The sequence below is a fragment of the Ornithorhynchus anatinus genome, chromosome 2 (genome assembly GCF_004115215.2).
Source record: "Ornithorhynchus anatinus isolate Pmale09 chromosome 2, mOrnAna1.pri.v4, whole genome shotgun sequence".
NCBI lineage: Eukaryota > Metazoa > Chordata > Mammalia > Monotremata > Ornithorhynchidae > Ornithorhynchus > Ornithorhynchus anatinus.
In genome coordinates this window covers 139,992,273-140,013,699 of record NC_041729.1, presented here as the reverse complement: position 1 = coordinate 140,013,699, position 21,427 = coordinate 139,992,273, and the positions used below count along the sequence as shown (strand labels likewise).

The 21,427-nt window shown below is 53.3% G+C and overlaps 2 protein-coding genes across 4 annotated transcripts in view; both read right to left on the bottom strand.

The window, feature by feature from the left end:
• Positions 1-46: 46 nt before the first annotated feature.
• On the bottom strand, positions 47-5,920 carry CHRNA10 (cholinergic receptor nicotinic alpha 10 subunit). The gene is made up of 5 exons (XM_039914707.1): positions 5,756-5,920; positions 5,115-5,336; positions 3,960-4,114; positions 3,024-3,556; positions 47-1,483 (listed from the first exon to the last, which is right to left on the bottom strand). The coding sequence occupies exons 1-5, from the start codon at positions 5,918-5,920 to the stop codon at positions 1,044-1,046; spliced, it is 1,515 nt and encodes a 504-aa protein (XP_039770641.1). The 3' UTR covers positions 47-1,043.
• A 10,038-nt stretch (positions 5,921-15,958) lies between these two features.
• The window catches only part of NUP98 (nucleoporin 98 and 96 precursor), a 58,121-nt gene continuing 52,652 nt past the window's right edge, over positions 15,959-21,427 (bottom strand). For all 3 annotated transcript variants that reach the window (XM_029051671.2, XM_029051678.2, XM_039911217.1), the window contains 5 exons: positions 21,154-21,375; positions 19,638-19,879; positions 18,870-19,024; positions 17,525-17,636; positions 15,959-17,370 (listed from right to left, as the gene is read on the bottom strand). In XM_029051671.2, the coding sequence (XP_028907504.1) occupies positions 17,150-17,370; positions 17,525-17,636; positions 18,870-19,024; positions 19,638-19,879; positions 21,154-21,375 (952 nt within the window). In that variant the 3' untranslated portion in view covers positions 15,959-17,149. The remainder of the gene's footprint in view (positions 17,371-17,524; positions 17,637-18,869; positions 19,025-19,637; positions 19,880-21,153; positions 21,376-21,427) is intronic.

The window sequence follows — 21,427 nt, the reverse complement described above, 5'->3', positions numbered from 1 at the left end:
GGCAACAGATAGAGACAATCCCCGCTCACAGTCTAAACGGGGGAGACAGACAGCAAAGCAAAAGAGAACAGAACCAAACAAAACAACATCATCATCATCATCATTGGTGGACCACCATGGGTTTGAGGCGCTGCACTGAGGTAAGGGGCCAGGAATAGTTGAAGTGTTCCCTGCATGCAGATTGAGCAGTGCAGCAGTGGGACGGATAACAAACGCCGTCCCCTCCTAGCACACCTTTAGTTAATAGCAAAAAGCCTTTGCATCCCATTAGGATAGATTAGGGAACTGCCTCAGGTCTCAAAGGAGGCCTTAAAACCAGTTCCAAACTCCTTCCGTGGTGTGGACTCCTTGTCAGCCACACGGTACATTCCCAAATCCCTCATACCACTTCTTACTTAGAGTTAGGGTCCGACTGAGGAGTCGTGCTGGAGATCATCCTACCCACGCCTCCGCCTCTAGGCTGGGCTCTTCCTCATCCCTTGCAATCTCAAAACCCGCCAACTTGAGGTCCGGCACCAGGAAAGATGGAGAATGCAAGGAGGACTCCCCGACCTGCCTGGGCTGGGGTCGACCGGCGGTGGTGGGACCCCAGAGGGAAAGACCTCCGCCCCATAGCCTGTTCTGGGAGAGTTGGCTGTGGCAAAAGGCGGCCCTGAATCCGCTCCTCACATTTAGACCCTGGGACTTCAGAGCGGGAAAGGAGGAGAGGACCCTGGTCCTAGACATGCACAGACACACACAGAGACAAGAATTGTTGTTCGTGTGTGAGGGCACAGAGATTTTACTAGGAGCCTGTGGTGGCTATGAGCAGGGGCGAGGGGGGCACACAGATACCAAGGGCGGGGGAGGGAGGTGTTCTGCCCTCAACACGTCATCTTCCAGAGGGTCTGGTGGGCTGTGCTTTTGATTTCCAAGTTCTTTCCCTAGATAATTGGGGGGCAGGGGGAAACCCAGGGGTCTTTGCAGTTTGCAATGTTGGGGTGGGGTGGCTAGAGAAAGGGCTGGGGAGAGCGCGGCCCCGTGATCCCCCAGCCCCCTTGGAGTCACAAGCCTCGGCCCAAGACGAGCAGGCTCATGGCCAGGACCATGGCCGAAAAGACCCACATGAAGAAGCGGTCCACCACCCTGGCCACCCGCCGCCACTCCCTGCTGCGTCTCTGTGCCACCTGGTGGCTGCGGAAGCAGCGGGCGATGTCGGCTACATGGCGCCGGACATCCACCTGATGACAGGGGCAGTGTGGCTGTCCACATGGTCCCTGCCCTCCCGCCCCCACCGTTTCGGGGTCCCGGGCCGACTGGGGCTCACTGGGGTCGCCCTCGGGCTCACGCATGCACAACAGCCGGGCCAGGCGGTCCAGGATCAGGGCACGGGCCCAGGCTGGCACCGGCCGGGCCCCAGGCCCGCAGTAGTGCAGGTTCATGATGAAGATGGTGAGCGCCGTGGAGGCCGTGACCATGGTCATGGTGACGATGTAGTACTTCCCTAGGGGCGGAAGGTCAAAGTCAGCAGACCCCAGTACGGACATGACATGCCTATGACTGAACTCATCTTCCCTCCATAAACATCTCCTCCCCACTGACTTTCCCCATCACCACAGACAACACCAGCACCTCCCGTCTCACGAACCCCCGAATTCGGCATTGTTTGCAACTCATCTCTCTCGTTCATCCCACATATTCAGTCCTGTGATTCCAGCTTCACAGCATCGCTAAAATTTGTCCTTTCCTCTCCATCCAAACTTCTATATGCTGATCCAAGCATTTATCCTAACTTGCCTTGCCTACTGCATTAGCCTCCTCACTGACTACCCTGCAGCCTGTCTTTACTCACTCTAATCCATACTTCAGTCTATTGTCCAAACCATTTTTCCAAAAAATCATTCTGCATGCTTCACTCTATCTCCACATCAAAGAGAAACTCTATAAAGTACTCAGTCAGCTCTCTCCCTTCTACTTATCTTCACTCACTCCAGCTCACACACTTAATTCCTCTAATAATGTTGGTATTTGTTAGGCGCTTACTATGTGCAGAGCACTGTTCTAAGCGCTGGGGTAGATACAGGGTAATCAGGTTGTCCCACGTGAGGCTCACAGTCTTTATCCCCATTTTACAGATAAGGTAACTGAGGCACAGAGAAGTCAAGTGACTTGCCTAAGGTCACACAGCTGACAAGTGGCAGAGCCAAGATTCGAACCCATGACCTCTGACTCCAAAGCCCGTGCTCTTTCCACGGAGCCACGCTGCTCCTCTAGCCAACCTACTCATCGTGCCTTGTTCCCTCTCTCTCTCTAGGGACCCATTGCTTCCATCCTTCCTCTTGCCTGGAACTCCCTCCTCCTCAAAACCCTACTAAAACCACAATCTACTCCAAGAGGCCTTCCCTGACTAATCTCCCATCTCTCCATCGTACCTAATGCAATAACAACAATTTTGGTATTTGTTAAGCGCTTACTATGTAAGCTGCACTGGGCGCTGGGAGAAAATACAAGCAAATCATGTCGCGTACAGTCCCTGCCCCACATGAGGTTCATAGTCTTAATCCCCATTTTCCAGTTGAGGTAACTGAGTCACAGAGAAGTGAAGTGACTTGCCCAAAGTCACAGAGCAGACAGGTTGTAGAGCCGGGTTTAGACCCATGACCTTTTGACTCCCAGGTCTGTGCTCTGTCCACTAGGCCATGCTAAGGCACCATCTGTTTCTGCCTTTGAGTCACGCCCGGCTTGCTAAGCACTCAGGTACTCTGACCCACCCCTCAAAACCATAACGCTTGGATATATCATCCTTATACTTTCTCCTATCGATAATTTATTTTACTGCCAGTCTCCGCAATCAGATTGTAAGCTCCTTCAGGGCAGGGATTGTGTCTACTAACTCTATTATCCTCTCCCAGACGCTCAGTCCAGTGCTCTGCACAGAGTAAGCGCTCGATGAGCACCACCGGCTGACCAGTAGAGCCAGGGGCAGGGGCGAGAGGACCCCTACAGTAGTCCCATGCCCCTCCCCTTCCCCTCCGGCCTCTCACCAATGAGCGGCACGCTCTCGGCGGGCGGCATGGTCTCGGCCACGAGCAGCTGGAAGACGGTGAGGGCCAGCAGCACGGTGACGCCCAGGGAGACCTTCTCCCCGGAGGCGGCGGGCAGTAGGAAGGCGAGCGGCGCCAGCAGGGAGATGAGCACGCATGGCAGGAGCAGGTTGCTGACGTAGAAGGCGGCGCGGCGCTGCAGCTGCAGGGTGTAGGTGACGTCCGGGTACGGCTCCGAGCAGCAGCCGTAGGTGACCACGCTGCGATGGGCCGCCATGGACAGCACCCGCCACTCCACGTTCTCCACGAAGTCGTCCAGCCTGGCCGAGGCGCCCCGGGCCCGCACGTCCACGTGGTGGCCGCTGTGGGTCCAGGAGCCGAAGGTCAGGCGGCAGCGTTGCCGGTCGAAGGGGAACAGGGCCACATCCACGCGGCAGGAGCTGCGGGTGATGGCCGGGGCGTCCCACCTGACCTGCCCGTCGTGGCCCAGGACCACGTTGGTGTCCGCCGGGCCTGACTCCTTTGTGTCCGCCCTGGGGAAACACCGACCCGACCGAGGGGTCGGGGGTGGGGTGCGTGTTATTGGGTATAAAAGGGGAGGGCAGTGGTTCAGGGGGTGATGGATCTTGCAGAAGAGGTGTGTGCCGTGGTGGGACAGTGCTATGAGGAGATGTTGTTTTGGGACCTGGATGTTACGGGGAGTTGAGGGTTACAGGGCACAGTGTTATGGGGGACAAGGATCAGTCAGTCAGTCGTATTTATTGAGCGCTTGGGTATTATGGGGACCCAGAAGCTACAACGTTAAGAGTGTTTCAGGGTTACAGGGGTGGGTGTTACAAGGGGGCACAGTGCTATAGAGGACAGGAGTGTTCTAGGGACATTTATAGTGGAGACACTGGGGTTCTGGATGTTGGTTTTGGGGGTGTGCAACGATACTTGTTGTAGAGCACGATGTCTGGGCGCCAGACCAGGCTGCTGGGAATGCGGATGGAATCGATGCCCCCATAGTCCTCCGGGGCCCAGCGCAGGTGGGCGTCTCCCCACTCCTGGCGGATCCACAGGTACAGAGTCAGCACCTGGTTCCGCTCATCCTGTCCTCGGGACGGGGCCGTGAGGAGAGAGAGAGAGAGAGAGTGTGACAGTCCACACCAGGACTCACTCCTCTGGGTATGCCCAGCCCGACCTTCTCAGACCCACCCTCCAGCAGGTCAAGTGCCCTGAAGCAGCGTGGCGCAGTGGAAAGAGCACGGGCTTTGGAGTCAGGGCTCATGAGTTCGAATCCCAGCTCTGCCACTTGTCAGCCGCGTGACTGTGGGCAAGTCACTTAACTTCTCGGTGCCTCAGTTCCCTCATCTGTAAAATGGGGATTAAGACTGTGAGCCCCACGTGGGACAACCTGATTCCCCTGTGTCTACCCCAGCGCTTAGAACAGTGCTCTGCACATAGTAAGCGCTTAACAAATACCAACATTATTGGTCCTGGCTGGAACCGGACAAAGAATCTTTTTTTTAATTTATGTCATATTTTCAGTGCTTACTATGTGCCAGGCACTGTACTAAGAGCTGGGGTAGATACAAGATAATCAGGTTGGACACAGTCCATGTCCCACGTGGGGCTCACAATCTAAATTCCCATTTTGCAGATGAGGTAACTGAGACACAGAGAAATTTAGTGACTTGACCATGGTCACACAGCAGTTAAGCGGCAGCGTCAGGTTCAGAACCTAGGTCCTCCGACTCCCAGGCCCATGCGCCTTCCACTAGGCTGTGCTGCTTCCCACCGATTTCTGGGGACTACGATCAATCAATCAATTGTATTTATTGAGCGCTTACACTATGGAGAGCATTGTACTATGCGCTTTAGGGAGTATAATATAACAGTATAACGGACACATTCCCTGCCCACAATGAGCTTGCAGTTTACAAGTCCCAGCAGCCCACAGGACCCCTGCCCCCAGCCTCACCGGTAGATGAGGTTGTGCTGGGGTAAGACCGGTCCCCTTCTGCCTCCCCCATCCCCAGGTTGGCACCGCGAACCCGCTCAGCCCGCCGTCGGGCACGGGCTCTCCTCTCCCCGCAACCTCCCCCTCACCATGTCGATGATCTGGGACAGAGTGACCTCCAGGGTCACGTTCAGGGTGTGGTCCGTGTCCGCCACGGGCCGCAGAGCGCTGGTGTAGTTGGCGAACAGATCCCGGAGCAGCTGGTGCGCCAACCGGCCCTCTGCCCCCAGGCAGCCTGCAGTGGGGAGACGGCGGGATCCAGGGGCCCCAACCCTGCTCCCTGGCCCCCAAAGGAGGGTGCTGCCTACTTTCTGCCGGGTCAGAGTTGGAGAATCTCAAGGATGCCCGCTCCCAACCCCACTGCCTCCTACTCCTCATGGATGGGGAGTTCTTTCTGCGGGCTAACCTATATCTATATTCCTCTACTGCTGACCTCTTCTCAAACGATGTTTCCACCCACCACCCGCACCGGCTTCCAGTGGCCCAGACGATTGGGGTTCTGGACGGGGCTGAGTTCCGGGTGGCCCTATGGGTTGGGGTAGCCTTGGAGTTCCGAGGCCCCGAGACTGCCAAGGGACAACTTCAGACCCCATGAGGGAATGCCACGATGAGTCTGTTGAAAAGGAAAAAACCCCGGTGACCCCCTGGGTCTCTTTCCCTGTGCCCCGACCCTCAGTAAGCCTGGGCAGTAAGCCAAAGGTGGGTTTGGGGGTGGTGAGCGGCTTCATACCTGGCAGCAGCACCAGCCACAAGCCAGAGAGGAGGCTTGAGTGACGGGCAGGTTGGACCCACATCCTGGTCTTCCCCCCAAGCTGGCCGAGATCCAGCCCAAACTTGGCTGGGAACAGGGACCCGATGGGCTCTCCCGCAGCCCAGGCTGCGGCCCAGGGGGCATAGCTGGCCCCCCTCCTGTCTGTCCTCCCCTGGGAGCCTCCCTCTCTGCCCATCTCTCTCCACGCCTCCTCTGGGGTCAAGTTCAAACCCAGCAAATGGCAGCTGAATTATTCACAGCTTGTAAGCCAAACCGCCTGTAACCCAACCGGCTGCCCGTCTATCCATCCGTCCATCAAGCTGCCATAGCACGGGCTTGTGGAGAGCTGGGCTCTAAACCGGGAGTGGGGAAAAGAGGGAGGTAGGCAGGACTTGGGGAGAAGCTGCTCCTTGGACTGGGGAGGGTTAGATTTTAAGCTCACTGTGGGTAGAGAACATATTTGCCAACTTTGTTATATTGTGCTCTCCCAAGCGCTTAATACAGTGCTCTGCTCCTCACAGTAAGCACTCAATAAATACCTAAGATTGATTCTTAGGGCCCGGTCAGAAGGTGGAGGGGAGACCTTGAAAAGTCTGGGAGGAGGCCTCATTGGTTTAACTCCCTGAGGCCCATGAAGAGGAATGATTAACCATTTAGGAGAGGTCGTGGAAATTGGGTGGAGTGGGATGGGGAAGGAGGAGGGGAAAGGGTTTGTCCCTGGTTTGAAAACCCCCGGGGGGGGGGATTGTGCTCCAATATTTAAATCCCTATGATATTGGGGCATTCTTCTAATGGGGCATTCTTCTAACCTAACTCTTGCTGTCTTTTCAAATCCATTTCCTCTTGGGCAGTTCTCTGCGGACCCAGAAATCAGTTGGTCAGTGGTTTCTTTATATTTACCATTTGTGGCCCTTCCTCTTCTCCCTTGGCTTTGGTGCTCAGGATGGCCCCAGTGTTGGGAGAGGCTTGGGACTTGCCCAAATGCCCAAATGAATGCCCAAAGATAGTAATAATAATAAATGTGGTATTTGTTAAGTACTTATTATGTGCCAGGCACTATACTAAGCTCTGGGGTAATCAGGTTGGACACAATCCCCATCCAACATGGGGCTCACAGTCTTCTTTCACATTTTTCAGATGAGGTAGCTAAGGCCCAGAGAAGTGAAGCGACTTCCCAAGTTCACACAGCAGACAAGTGGCGGCATTAGAACCCGTGGCCTTCTGACTCCCAGGCCCGCGTTTTAATTACTATGCCATGTGGCTTCTCAGAATGGATCCACAGCAGGCCAGTGGTGGAGGCAGGATTAGAACCCAGGTCTCCTGACTAGGACCCATGCTGTTTCCACTAGGCCATGCTTCTTCACAAGGGGCTAAGGGTCGGGGGTTGGCCAGGTCCAGGCAGAGCACTATCAGGGTGCTCCCCAGGAATGGGGGGCTTTGGGATCAACCAGAAGTTGGGGTGGGCTCAAGGGGACAGCACTGAAGTGCTGGAGGCCAGTGGGAATGGAAAGAACACCATGCGTGCCAAAAGGAGCAGGATCAGTATGGCCTAGTGGGAAGAGCACTGGCCTGAGTCATAGGGCATAGGTTCTAATCTCACGGCTTTGACTACCATCTCTACGCAGATGATACGCAGATCTACATCTCCGCCCCTGTCCTCTCCCCCTCCCTTCAGGCTCCACCTCCATCTCCTCCCGCCTCCAGGACGTCTCCACCTGGATGTCGGCCCGCCACCTAAAACTCAACATGAGCGAGACTGAGCTCCTCATCTTCCCTCCCAAACCCGGTCCTCTCCCAGACTTCCCTATCACCGTGGATGGCACGACCATCCTTCCCGTCTCTCAGGCCCGCGATCTCGGTGTCATCCTTGACTCGTCTCTCTCGTTCACCCCACGCATCCTATCCGTTACCGAGACCTGCCGGTTTCACCTCTACGATATCGCCAAGATCTGCCGTTTCCTCTCCACCCAGACGGCTACCTTACTGTTACGGGCTCTCGTTATATCCTGGCTAGACTACTGTGTCAGCCTTCTCTCTGACCTCCCTTCCTCCTCTCTCGCCCCGCTCCGGTCTATTCTTCACTCCGCTGCCCGGCTCATCTTCCTGCAGAAACGATCTGGGCATGTCACTCCCCTTCTTAAACAACTCCAGTGGTTGCCTATCGACCTCCGCTCCAAACAAAACCTCCTCACTCTAGGCTTCAAGGCTCTCCATCACCTTGCCCCTTCCTACCTCTCCTCCCTTCTCTCTTTCTACCGCCCACCCCGCACGCTCCGCTCCTCCGCCGCCCACCTCCTCACCGTCCCTCCGTCTCGCCTATCCCGCCGTCGACCCCCGGGTCACGTCCTCCCGCGGTCCTGGAACGCCCTCCCTCCTCACCTCCGCCAAACTGATTCTCTTTCCCTCTTCAAAACCCTACTTAAAACTCACCTCCTCCAAGAGGCCTTCCCAGACTGAGCTCCTCTTCTCCCTCTACTCCCTCTGCCATCCCCCCTTTACCTCTCCGCAGCTAAACCCTCATTTTCCCCTTTTCCCTCTGCTCCTCCACCTCTCCCTTCCCAACCCCACAGTACTGTACTCATCCGCTCAACTGTATATATTTTCGTTACCCTATTTATTTTGTTAATGAATTGTACATCGCCTTGATTCTATTTAGTCACCATCGTTTTTACGAGATGTTCTTCCCCTTGACTCTGTTTATTGCCATTGTTCTCGTCTGTCTGTCTCCCCCGATTAGACCGTAAGCCCGTCAAACGGCAGGGACTGTCTCTATCTGTTGCCGACTTGTTCATCCCAAGCGCTTAGTCCAGTGCTCTGCACATAGTAAGTGCTCAATAAATACTATTGAATGAATGAATGAATAATCCTGCCTCTGCTATGAGACCTTGGACAAGTCACTTAAAAAAAAAAAAGGCATTTGTAAAGCGCTTACTATGTGCCAAGCACTGTTCTAAGCACTGGGGGGATACAAGGTAATCAGATTGTCCCACGTGAGGCTCACAGTCTTCATCCCCATTTTACAGATGAGGGAACTGAGGCACAGATAAGTGAAGTGACTTGCCCAAAGTGATACACCTGAGAAGCGGCGGAGACGGGATTAGAACCCGTGACCTCTGACTCCCAAGCCCGGGCTCTTTCCACTGAGCCACGCTGCTTCTCCTGTGCTCAGTTACCTCATCTGTCAAATGGAGTTTAAGACTGTGAGCTCCATGTGGGACAGGGACTGTGTCCAACCTGATTACCTTGTAACTATCCCAGTGTTTAAAACAATGCTTGGAACATAGTAACTCCTAAAAAATGTTATTATTATTATTGGGCAGGGAAGCTCGTGGAGCTAATACTCAACCAGCTCACGCTGTTGGCTTCTCTCTAGAGAATCTCAGAGTTCTTCACAGCAAGGAGTCAGGAGAGGAGACGGAAGGGAGAGGGGCCCGGCCTTGCAAAGTACCCGGGAAGGGCAGAACCTGACGTCTTTCCGGCCAGAACGCCGGCTACTCCGGCTTTCCTTCTCTGCCGTCTTGCATGTCCTCCTGCCTTCAAGACACCTGTACTCGGCTGTCCCGCTGACACCTCCAAATTAACATGTCCAAAACAGAACTAACCCTGTCTTCCCCCTGACTTTTTCTTCACAGTAGAAGCACCACCACTCTTTCTGTTTCACAAGCCCAGAATCTTGGCATCCATGATTCATCTCTCTCATTCAACTGGCACGTCATGATATGCTGGTGATTTTACCTTCACAGCTTCTCTAGAATCTGCCCTTTCCTCTCCAACCAAACTGCTACCTAGCTGACCCATCTCACCTTGACTACTACGTCGGCCACCTCGCTGACCTTCCCGACTCCTGCCTCTTCCCTCTCCAGTCCATACTTCACTTTGCTGCCCGGATCATTTTTCTGAAAAACCATTCAGTCCATATCTCCCAGTCCCCAGAAACTCCAACGGTTACCCATCCACCTCCACATCAAACAGAAACTCTTTTAATATTGACTTTAAGGCACTCAACCGTCTCTCTCCCTAATCTCCTATTACGACCCAACCCCCACACTTGGCTCTTCTAAAACCAACATACTGTCTGTTCCTCGATTATTCATCTATTCTGCCTCCTATACCTTGTTTACTTACTGCCTCAGGTCTGGAACTCCCTCCCCCTTCGTATCTGATAGCTCGTCACTCTCCCCACCTTCAAAACCACATCTCCCTCAAGAGGTCTTCCGGATCAATTTCCACCTTCTAATTCGGTTTTCTCAAGAGGTTTTCCCAATCAATTTTCCCTATCCACCCTCCCCTCTTCATCGACTATGAGATTGGCTGTGTCCCCCTTAAGGACTCTGTTACTCACCCCACTTTCATTCATTCAATGGTATTTATTGAGTACTTACTGTGTGAAAAGCACTGTACCAAGGGCTTGGGAGACTAAAATCCAACAATAAACGGCACATTCCCTGCCCATATCGAGTTTACAGTCTAGAGGAGGGGAGATAGACGTCAATACAAATAAATATATTTCGGATCTGTACATAAGCGCTGTGAGGCTGGGGAAGAGTAAAGGGAGCAAGTCCAGGCGACGCAGAAGGGGGTGGAAGAAGAGGAAAGGGGGAGCTTAATCTGGCAAGCCTTCTTGGAGGAGATGTATCTTCAGTAAGGCTTTGAAGGCGGGGCGAGTAACTGTCTGTCGCATTTGAGGAGGGAGGGTTTTCCAGGCCAGAAGCAGGACTAGGGATCGGCAGCGGGATGATAGGTGGGGTCAAGGCACAGTGAGAAGGTTAGCACTAGAGCAAAGCGTGGGGGCTGAGTTGCAGAAGGAGAGAAGCAAAGTGAGGTAGGAGGGGGCAAGATGGTGGACTGCTTTAAAGCCAGTGGTGAGGATTTTGTTCGATATGGAGGAGGAAGTGCAACAGTGGAGTTTTCTGAGGAGCCGGTTGACAGGCCCTGAATGTTTTATAGAAAAATGAACTGGGCTGCAGAGTGAAGTATGGACTGGAGTGGGGAGAGACAGGAGGCTGCGAGGTCAGCAGGGAGGCTGATACAGTAATCAAGGTAGGATAGAATAAGTGCTTGAATTAACGTAGTAGCAGTTTAGATGGAGAGGAAAGGGCGGATTTTAGCCATGTTGTAAATGTGGGACCAACGGGATTTAGTGACAGATTGAATACGTGCATTCGATGACAGAGAGCAGTCAAGGATAGCGAGAAGCAGCGTGGCTCAGTGGAAAGAGCATGGGCTTGGGAGTCAGAGGTTTTGAGTTTGAATCCCGGCTCTGCCACTTGTCAGCTGTGTGACTGTGGGCAAGTCACTTAACTTGTCTGTGCCTCAGTTACCTCATCTGTAAAATGATTAAGACTGTGAGCCTCATGTGGGACAACCTGATTACCCTGTATCTACCCCAGTGCTTAGAACGGTGCTCTGCACATAGTAAGTGCTTAACAAATACCAACATTATTATTATTATTATTAAGGATAACGCCAAGGCTTCATCCTTTAATGACTGCATCCGCCTGCAGACTGTAAGCTCTTAGTGGGCAGGGATCATGTCTACCAGCTCTGTTGAACTGTAATAGTAATCATAATAATTATTGCGGTTTTAAGTGCTTACTTTGTGCCAGGCACTGTACTAAGTACTGGGGTGGATACTAGCAAGTCAGGTTGGACACAGTCCCTGCTCCACATGAGGCTCCCAGTCTCAATCCCCATTATATTAATGAGGTAACTGAGGCCCATTGTGGCTCTTTTTTCTTTCTGACTTTTGCCCGATGTTCAAGTGGGATTCCGGAAAGGACGAGGAATGTGAAATATTATTGCTGATGTCCATTGGATAATTGAAAGGACGAGAGAATATCAAAAGGAAGTCAGCGTGCGCTTTACTGATTTTAGTAAGGTCTTTGACTGCATAGATCACGAGAAACTCCGGAGCACATTAAGGAAAATTGGCATGCCGGGCCATTTAATTGCAATACGGAACCCGTACGATTAACAGGAGGCTACAAAACGAACAGAATATAGAGAAACAGATTGGTTTCCCATTAGTAAGGGTGTAAGACAAGAGTGGATCTTATCGCCTTATCTGTTCATCCTTTACACTGGATACCTAATGAGAGAAGCCGGATTGGATGAAGACGAACGGGGAGTGAAGATTGGAGGAAGGAATATAAACAACAACTTCTGTTATGCTGATGATACAACCCTGCTGGCAGAAAGTGAAGAAGATTTGAAGGGCTTATTATTAAAAGTCAAGGAACAGAGCAAAAAAATGGGCCTACATTTGAATGTCATGATCACGACAACTGGAAGTTTTAACACATTTGTAATGGATGGAGAGATTTGAAACAGTTGCCAATTTTTCTCTCCTGGGGTCGATAATCAATAATAAAGGAACTAGTAGTCAACAAATACTCCGAAGATTAATGTTAGGAAGACTTGCTACGAAGAGACTGGAAAAAGTCATGAAATGTGCTGATGTAATAATTGCCACAAAAATACAAAGTGTCAATTTTATGGTGTTTCCAGTGACAATCTAGGGATCTGAAAACTGGACAGGGACAAAACAGGATAGAAAGAACAATGATTGTTTTGAAACATGGTGTTGGAGAAGGCTTTTGCAAATACCGTGGGCCACCCGAAAAACTAACAAATGGATTTTAGAGCAAATTAAGCCAAAGTATCCTTTGGAAGGCCAAATAACTCGATTTGGATTAGCATATTTCCCCCTCTCCCACCCACCCTCTGCTCTTCCCCCTTCCCCTCCCCTCAGCACTGTGCTCATTTGAATATATTATTCATTACCCTATTTATTTTGTTAATGAGGTATATATCTCCTTGATTCTATTAATCTTGATATCTCCTTGATTCTATTAATCTTGATGAGGTTGTCTTGTTTTTGTTTTGTTCTGTTTTGCTTTGTTGTCTGTCTCCCCCGTTTAGATTGTGAGCCTGTCATTTGGCAGGGATTGTCTCTATTTGTTGCCGAATTGTACATTTCCAAGCGCTCAGTACAGGGCTCTGCACATAGTAAGCGCTCAGTAAATACTATCGAATGAATGAGGACCAATTTTCTGAAGAAGAAACTAATGCTAGGAAAAGTCCAGGGAAAATGAGGAAGAGGCAGACCAGCAGCTAGATGGAGAGAGACCATAACAATGATAGAGGAAGAACTGTTAGAAAGGCTGCGGATTATGGCAGAGGACAGGAATAAAGTACATTGGTGAAGTTGCTATGAATCGGAAACGACTCGACGGCACTTAATAAAACTGAGGCCCAGAGAAATGAAGCGACTAGCCCAAGGTCACACAGCAGACAAGTGGCAGAGTCAGGATTAGAAGCCACAATCTTTGACTCCCAGGCCCTTGCTCTGTTCACTGCACCATGCTGCTTCTCTATTTTACTTTCTCAAGTACGTGGTATAGTGCTCTGCACACAGTAATCGCTCAATAAATAGCACTGATTGACTGATCAAGCATTACAAAGATGATGCTTTCAGATCACTATTTATTAAATCCCTACTATAGGCAGAGTACTCTACTAAGCACTTGGGAGAGTTGGATAAAGGTAGCAGACACCAGCCCCTCCTTCAGCTCCCAGAGTGACCACCTGACAGACTCTCTAGTTACTCACCTTTGGAGGACTCAAATCCATGGGCAACCCAATTCCCTCAGGGTAGTCCGGAGCTTCAGCCTCTTCACGAACCTCCCAGGACGGACGTAAGATCTCCCTTTTGCTCCCATCCCATCCACTTGTGTCTGGATAAAGGCAGAGGGATGGACCAGTTGACCCCCCCCCCCCCCAAGTCCTAGTCCAGCTCAGGGAGTCTCCATCTGTCAAGTGTCCAGTCTCCAACTCCTCCAGGGAGGCTGGGAATCCTTGCCTCCTTCAAAGACCAGTAGAATAATTCCACTTCCTCCTGGCTGGCCCTTTTATTCACTGGTGCCAGTGGGAGGGTCAGAGCCCGGGGGGACGGGGCTGTCTTTAACTACAACAGAAAGACTAGTAGGTTCGCTGTAGTAATAATTCACACATTTTTCTTGAGCCATTCAACCAAGATAGAAATAATAATTGTGGCATTTATTAAGCACCAAGTATGTATGCACCAGCTCTGCCACTTAGCTGTGTGACTGTGGGCAAGTCACAACTTCTCTGTGCCTCAGTTACCTCATCTGTAAAACGGGGATTAAGACTGTGAGCCTCATGTGGACAACCTGATTACCCTGTATCTCCCCCAGCACTTAGAACAGTGCTCTGCACATAGTAAGTGCTTAACAAATACCAACATTATTATTATTATCACTAAGTGCTGGGGTAGGTGCAAGATTATTCATTCTTTCATTCAATCGTATTTATTCAGCACAGGTTGGTCACAGTCCCTGTTCCACAAGCAGAGGCCTATCTATTCCATTCCTAGCTTGGGCAGCGGCTAATGAGTAGAAGGCCATCTGCTACAAGTCAAAACTCACCTGTGCTGGGCAGCAGCGACATGGAAGAGAGTCGAGAGTGCAGGCTCAAGTTTACTGTGAGCCCGTCATTGGGCAGGGATTGTCTCTATCTGTTGCCGAATTGTACATTCCAAGCGCTTTGTACAGTGCTCTGCACATAGTAAGCGCTCAATATGGAATGAATGAATACTGCACGGAAGGAGGCAGCGGTGAACGACTTCAGTGTTTTTACCGAGAAAATTCTCTGGATCCACTACCAGAACGATTGCAGGTGGAGGTGGGGCATTGTGGGAGAGATGCGTCCACGGTGTCGGTATGGGTCTGAGACGACTCGACAGCCTAAGCAAGACAGGTGAGGCAAATGAGCTCCGATTAGACTGTAAGCCCGTCATTGGGCAGGGATTGTCACTATCTGTTGCCGAATTGTACATTCCAAGTGCTTAGTACAGTGCTCTGCATGTAGTAAGAGCTCAATAAATACTATTGAATGAATGAAATGAGCCACTGAGAGGTTAAGTGACTTGCCCAAGGCAGGCAAGTTTATCAGATCACACCCCAGCCAGCACCCCTCTTAGCAGCTCCATAAATTCCCTTAAAATCCCACCCCTTCACACAGGACACCCCCAACACACACACCCCTTCAACCCTTACAAAACATCACATGAAGGTTCTTTCGACATCTCGTGACATGAACGTGCCTAGCGGACAGAGCACGGGTCTTGCAGTCAGAAGGACCTGGGCTCTAATCCCACTCCGCTACTTGTCTCCTAAGTGACCTCAGGCAAGTCACTTCAGTTAGCTGAGAAGCAGCATGGCTCAGTGGAAAGAGCCCGGGCCTGGGAGTCAGAGGTCATGGGTTCGAATCCCAGCTCTGCCACTTGCCAGCTGACTGTGGGCAAGTCACTTAACTTCTCTGGGCCTCAGCTACCTCATCTATAAAATGGGGATTAAGACTGTGAGCCTCACGTGGGACAAATGATTACCCTGTACCTCCCCCAGCGCTTAGAACAGTGCTCTGCACATAGTAAGCACTTAACAAATACCAACGTTCTCTGCGCCCCAGTTACCTGTAAAACGGGGATTAAGATAGAATCATGAGGGACAGGACATCTTGTATCTACCCCAGTGCTTAATGCAATGCCTGGCACAGCGTAAGTACTTAAATACCACCATTATTATTAGATTTTGAAGTTCTTAGGCCACTCTCCTCCTCCTCCCTCCCACTCCCAGCCCTGCACTGTGCTCTAACCAATGAAGGGAACTTTATCCTCTTACCGAGGCTTACAGTCTACAGGGACTTCCCATCGTGAAGAGGTGAGTACCTTTTCCTCCGACTTCCCCTACGCCTGTCATCCTGCTCATCAGCGCCTGGGACCTTTCCCAAGGCTAACCTGGCCAGCCTAGCCCTCCTTTCCTCCACCATCATGATTTCCCTAGCTCCCCACTTACCCTTTAAGGCCCCAAGAGGATGCCAGAGGTCAGTCAGGGACCAGACCTCTCTGTTCCTGCCTCCAGCCCCGGCCAGGGCTGCTTTTGGCTTCCTTATGCCAACAGGGATCCCCCTCCTCAGCGGGGGCATTTGGGGCATCTGGGTAGGGGGATGGGGGAACGATGGGGGGAGACTCGCTCCTCGTTTCCCCTGGGGCAGCTCTGAGCCTACCCTCCATCTGGAAGCCCCGTACTCTCTCCGCCACAGCACCGCACTTTTGAGAACAGCCCCTTCTAGAAAATAAAGAGGGAGAGCAGCCAACAGGAATTCTGTAAACGTTTTATTTTTTTTTAAGAAAGTAGCTTCAGAAAAACAGACAGAGGAAAATAATCTAGATCATTTATTTATATATATATTTTTTTTTACATAATCCTCATGCAAAAGACCGTCAGTTACCCTTCAGTCGGGCCCCTCCCCACCCTGCCCGGTGTCCCGTCCCATACGTCCACAAGCAGGCAGATCCGGGCAGTGTGGGCGACCTCCGTTCCTGCGGCCGAGCCCCCGGGTGACCAAGGGAAGGAAGGCAGGGGCCAAGGGGACCCATTTCCTGCTCGACAGGACTGCCGGCGAGTGGCTCCGGCCCCTGGGCCGCCCCTTCCTCGAGAGCCCTCCGTGCTCTTCCCCCAGGATGCCAGAGGAGAAACAGAGGTGGCAGGTTTGGGTGCCGTGGGACCTCAGGAAGGTCCTTCCCGGGCAGGTTGGCCCCGACCCAGCCCAGGGGTGTCGCTAGGCACTCCGTCGCTCTCAGATGGATCCCGGGGGCCGGTACCTCATGAGAGGAGGGGCAGTTTTGAGCGGGGGTGGGCTCACTCTCCTCTGGGTCGCTGCTTGGCTGGCAGCCAAGTGATTTCCGGGTCCAGGTGGGGCTGAGATGGGAGAGGCACGTGACATGTCATCTCACCTGATGCAGAACTCAATTAAAACATCCAATGGGAGGATGAGAGGGTCCCAGGCAGCGCCTCTGACCGGAGCGAGGCAAGTTGCCCGGAGCAGGACTGCCTCCCTCCCACGGGCTCTCCGGGTTCTCACGGTCCCAGGAGGGAGGGCAGGCCCCGTGTTCCCAAGCCGGGAAATTCACAAACCCCAGGTTGCTTGACCCAGAGAACTCTGCCTCGCGTCTTTTACTGACCAATAAAAACCAAAATCCAAAAACACGCATGTGATCTTGTTGAGGATTCCAGACCAGAAGCTCGAGTCTCAGGTCCCCGTCCCCCTCACCGAGTTCCAGAGGTTCTGGTGGGCCGGGTGCCCCGCTCTCCGGGGACGCCGTGAGCGGCACCTCCAGAGGCGGCTGCCAGTGGAGTTAAGGCAGGGTGGCCGGGGGCTCCCAAGCCTGAGAGGGGTCCGGATGCAGGAAGGGAGGGTGGGGGACTGGAGGAGTAAGAGGGCGGGAGGTGGGATGAGTGGAGGGTGGCGGGGGGCCAGGGGGTGGGCCCGGAGAGGAGCAGGGGCCGGGGCTCACTGGTTGCCCCCCACTGTCAGTTCTCGGAGGTAAGACTGCGTGAGGCCGCGCAGCTCCTCCAAAGCATAGTCCTCGGGCATGGGGAGCCTGCCGATGTGCGGGGCCAGTAGGCGGAGCGGGATCCGCTGCAGGTCCGGGGGGGCGTCCGTGGCTGGGTCGGGGGCGTGCTGGAGGCTCAGCACCACTCGCAACAGGTTGGCCAAACGCTTGGCCATGTCTGCAACAGACGAGCAGGAACAGGGTGAGGGAGGGCCCAGCTGTCCGACGCGCCCCGCGGCCGAGGGCCCTCGGGGCTGGCGCCCGATCGCTTTCCCTACCCGGGCACCACCTCCCCCCGCAGCCACACTGGATCCCGACGGACGGGGTCCTACCTGACTGCGCCAAGCGGTCCTTGGCGTTATGGCACTGGATCTGTTCTATCCGATTGCACAGCGAGGTCACCTTGGTGTGCAGCTGCTCCAGCTCGTAGCCCGAGCAGTCCAGCTGGAAGACAGCACAGGGACTCCATCAGGGAGGCGGGCAGGCTGAGGCTGGCAGGCCTCTCATCTGCTGGCAGGCAGTCAGTACTAAGACTCCTCCCTCCCCCACAGCTCTGCCCTCAGCAGGCCCTCGAGAACCAGGCTGAACCTGACCACCCCACCGAACTGCCGTGGAGAACACACCTGCTTCGCGTCAGCTTGAAACGCCCCAAGGACGGGAGCCCTGAGGCTCATCAGCCTCTCATCTCTGGGGAAGGGGCAGGGGGCTGAGGAGGATCGATGTTCCTGGGGAACTGCCTCTCTCCTCCATCGCCCAGATCCCATAGTCACAGCTGAGCTCCGAGCTCCAGACCACTGCCAAATCCCTGGCTCAAGCCCAAACCCAAAACCTGGAAACTGACTGCTCCCTGGCCACTCTACCCTTGGATGCCTCGATCGGGACCCCCTCACTTTCCAAGGGTCCCTCGTCGTCTTCCATCTCCAGCACAGGCCCGTCCCTCCGGCCTCAGCAGGCCCCTCTCCGGAAACTCCCCCTGCTCACCTTGCCATTGGCAGGCGCCCCCTCAGCTCAGTTCCTCTCCCATCCCACGGACCATATAGCCTCGGCATAAACTGGAGGAACTGGGTGACGTTTGATGCCCTGGGAGGCGGTCTCATGCTTAGGGATGGACCCTCTAACACCTACTAACGAGAACGTTAAGGAGATAGGAAGTCACACATGCTCACTTTTCCTGGGCTAGTCCAGCCGAGAGCCCCAGGCTGGCCCTCCGGGACATCCACCCTTGAGGGGAGGGATGGCCCATCCAACACCCACCAGAGCTTTCCCTCTAGTGACCCTTCAGGCACCGCTGGTCCAAGGTTCCGAGTCTAAATACCACCGTAACCTACGGGTCCTTTCTGCTTGTCCAGGCAGGCACGATCTTTCCATCCTCACATGGCCACTACCACGCTCCGAGCAGCCCCAAACTCAGACAGGATCCTGGCAGGCAGGATGTCTGCGGCTGCCAGAAGTCCCTGTTTACATTTTCCTTCTGTCTACCAGATGTGCTGAGCCCCTTAGCCCCGGCGGTTGGGAAGAAGGGTCAGGAGGAGATGGTTTTGAAGTCGGCCCTTGGATCTGGGCAGAAACTCATCCCCGTCTAGGCTCATCTCCTGGGGCCGACGGGTCGTAGCTGAGGCGACAGGAAGGACGAGGCAGGAGATTTGTATAGCAGTTTCGGAGCCTTGGCACAATTACCTGCTGGATCCCGTTAAGCATTTCAATGACCTGGATGTAATCCAGATACACCAGCCCGGCCGTGTCCCAGTCTTGAATCTGGTTCTTCCGCTCCGGAGGAGACAGGTCCTCCAGGAAGCCCTTCAGGTAGTCGTAGTTCTCGTTGATGATGGCATCTGAGGAAGACAACAAGCCCTGAGCCTCCTGCTCGGCTTGAGCAGACTCTCCAAAAGTCCGGGCAAATGCGGTCCCCACGGGAGATGTCCTTCTCCAAAGCTCTACCAACCCCTCTCCGATTAACTACATTCTTCTGTGGTCTTTCCAAATGCTTACTTGTGGTAGGATCTGTGGGGTGGTGTGGGAGGATTACTGAATAATAGTAATTGTGGTATTTGTTAAGTGCTTACTATTATATGTGTCAGGCACTGTACTAAGTGCTGGGATAGACACAAGGTTGGACACCAACCCTGTCCCCACCAAGGGTTCATAGTCTTCATCCCCATTTTACAGATGAGGGAACTGAGGCACGGAGAAGTGAAGTGACTTGCCCAAGGTCACCCAGGTTCTTCGGACTCCCGAGGCCGTGCTCCTTATGCTAGGCCATGCCGCTTCATGACACCCAGATGAGACTCTTAATAGTCAAGGCTTCCAGTGAGTGAGTTAAAAGGGGAGTTAAGGAGTGAGTGGGAAGGGGCCAAGACTGGCTGAATTGAGCAGAAATGGGGCCCGTCAGTCCCAGAGGAGCCGGGGGACGGTGGGGGTGGCGCGGGGCAGGAACAGGTAGCTCACCTGAAGCTAAGTGCCTGATGACCAGCTTATGGCACTGGTTCCAGTGTCCGGCTTTGAACAGGTAGAGGGCTTCCCGGTGCTTATCGCCTTCCATGTGGGCTCGCACTGCTTTGGCTTCGTGAATCCAGGCCGCTGGCACAAACAGCTTCTCAGTCAGGAAGGCCTCCCTGGCCCAGGACCCCGGGGTCTCCGACAGCCTGCAGTGCCGGGTGAGGAGTTCCCGCACTGCCTTCTCCCGCATGCTACAGGGGAGACAGGCAACGTTAGGGGTGGGAGAGAAGGAGCCGCCCTGCCCCCATGCCGCTGGGACTCCCTTCAGCCCTTGTTTCACTCCACCACAGCTGGAAACAGCAGCACCAACAGCATGAGGTCTTTTACAAATTTAGAAAACACTGGGAAGGCTTAGAAGTGACTTCAGGAAACTGCTAGTCCCAAAGTCCTTCGCATTTAGATTCTTTGTCTTGAATGGTGTTTGTATTTTGATTATTTCAGCTTTCCTTACATATCTGTGCCTGCCCCCTACCTCCATTTTTCTTAGCTTCCGAGTCCCTTTGGGGTCAGGGATGGTGTCTAACTCTCAAACTTGTATTCCCGCCTCCCGCCCTACCAAGTATCAGTATCATTATTGCTATTATCAGTGGAGTTTCAGTGAAGTTGAGGTTGGATAATATTTCCTGGGCTGAAGGCAGCTAAGAGGTCAAGGAGGTTTAAGATGGAGTAGAGGCCATTGGATTTGACAAGCAGGTCATTTGTGACCTTTGAGAGGACAGTTTCTGTGGAGTGAAGAGGATGGGGGCCAGATTGGAGGGGGTCAAGGAGAGAATTGGAGAGGAACTTGAGATAGTTTGTGTAGATAGCTCGGTCAAGGAGTTTGGAGGGGATGGGGGATGTGGAATGGTGTGAAAGTGGCCTTGGGGAGCAAGAGTGAATCTGACTCCTCCCCATTTCCCAGAGGGTCTTGATGAGTAGGAGAAGATGAGGCCTCCTCTAGAGAGAGAGCAGCAGGAAAGACCGCGTCATCTGGGGAGAGCCAGTTTCAGTGATGGCGAGGAGAAGCAGTGAATGGGTCAGGAACAGATCAAGGATGAAGCGAAGCTTTCCCCAGATGGAGCGGGGGTTCCCTTGGCAGAGGTGGGGGTCTGGGGGAGAGGATGGTGTGAGGAGTCCCACTGGCCTCACTCAGTCTCCCAAGATTTGTAGAGCAATCCCAGACCACTGCACATTACCACACTGGGGTCTGCCCCTCCTGTCAAGACCACTTTGGAAAACCTCTCGTTCATTGTCAAGTCAGTATGCCCTGAGCCGACTGCAGAAAATGAGCTTCAAAATGTCCAGGAAGCTGGTAACCTAGCAAAAGCATTCAGAGGAGAGTCACAGAACCAACATGGCTACTCCTTTCCCACAGAGAGATGTGCGAGACCATCAACCACGGTCACCAAAGAAATGCTGGGAAGACCTGGATTTAGCTCGGAAAGCTCCAAGTAAATGGCGGTCAGAGTTTCCCACCCGTACTCACTGAGGGCTGGGTATGTGCAGCAGGATGAAGATGGCCCATTCCCAGAGGCCCTCGCTCTCCAGCTGGGCGGCGTAGCTGGCGTGGAGCACTCCCTCGCTTTGCTGCGAGAGGTGGGTGTAATTCAGGGCACGCAGCACTTCCCACAGGTGCCAGCTCAGGCGGTAGTCCAAGGGGTCGGAGGTGATGCTCTGGGGGTCCAGCAGCTGATTGAGATCGTAATGTCTGCCGAGGGAAGGGAAGCGGTTAGGAGGAAGGAGTGTGAGGTGAGAAGGGG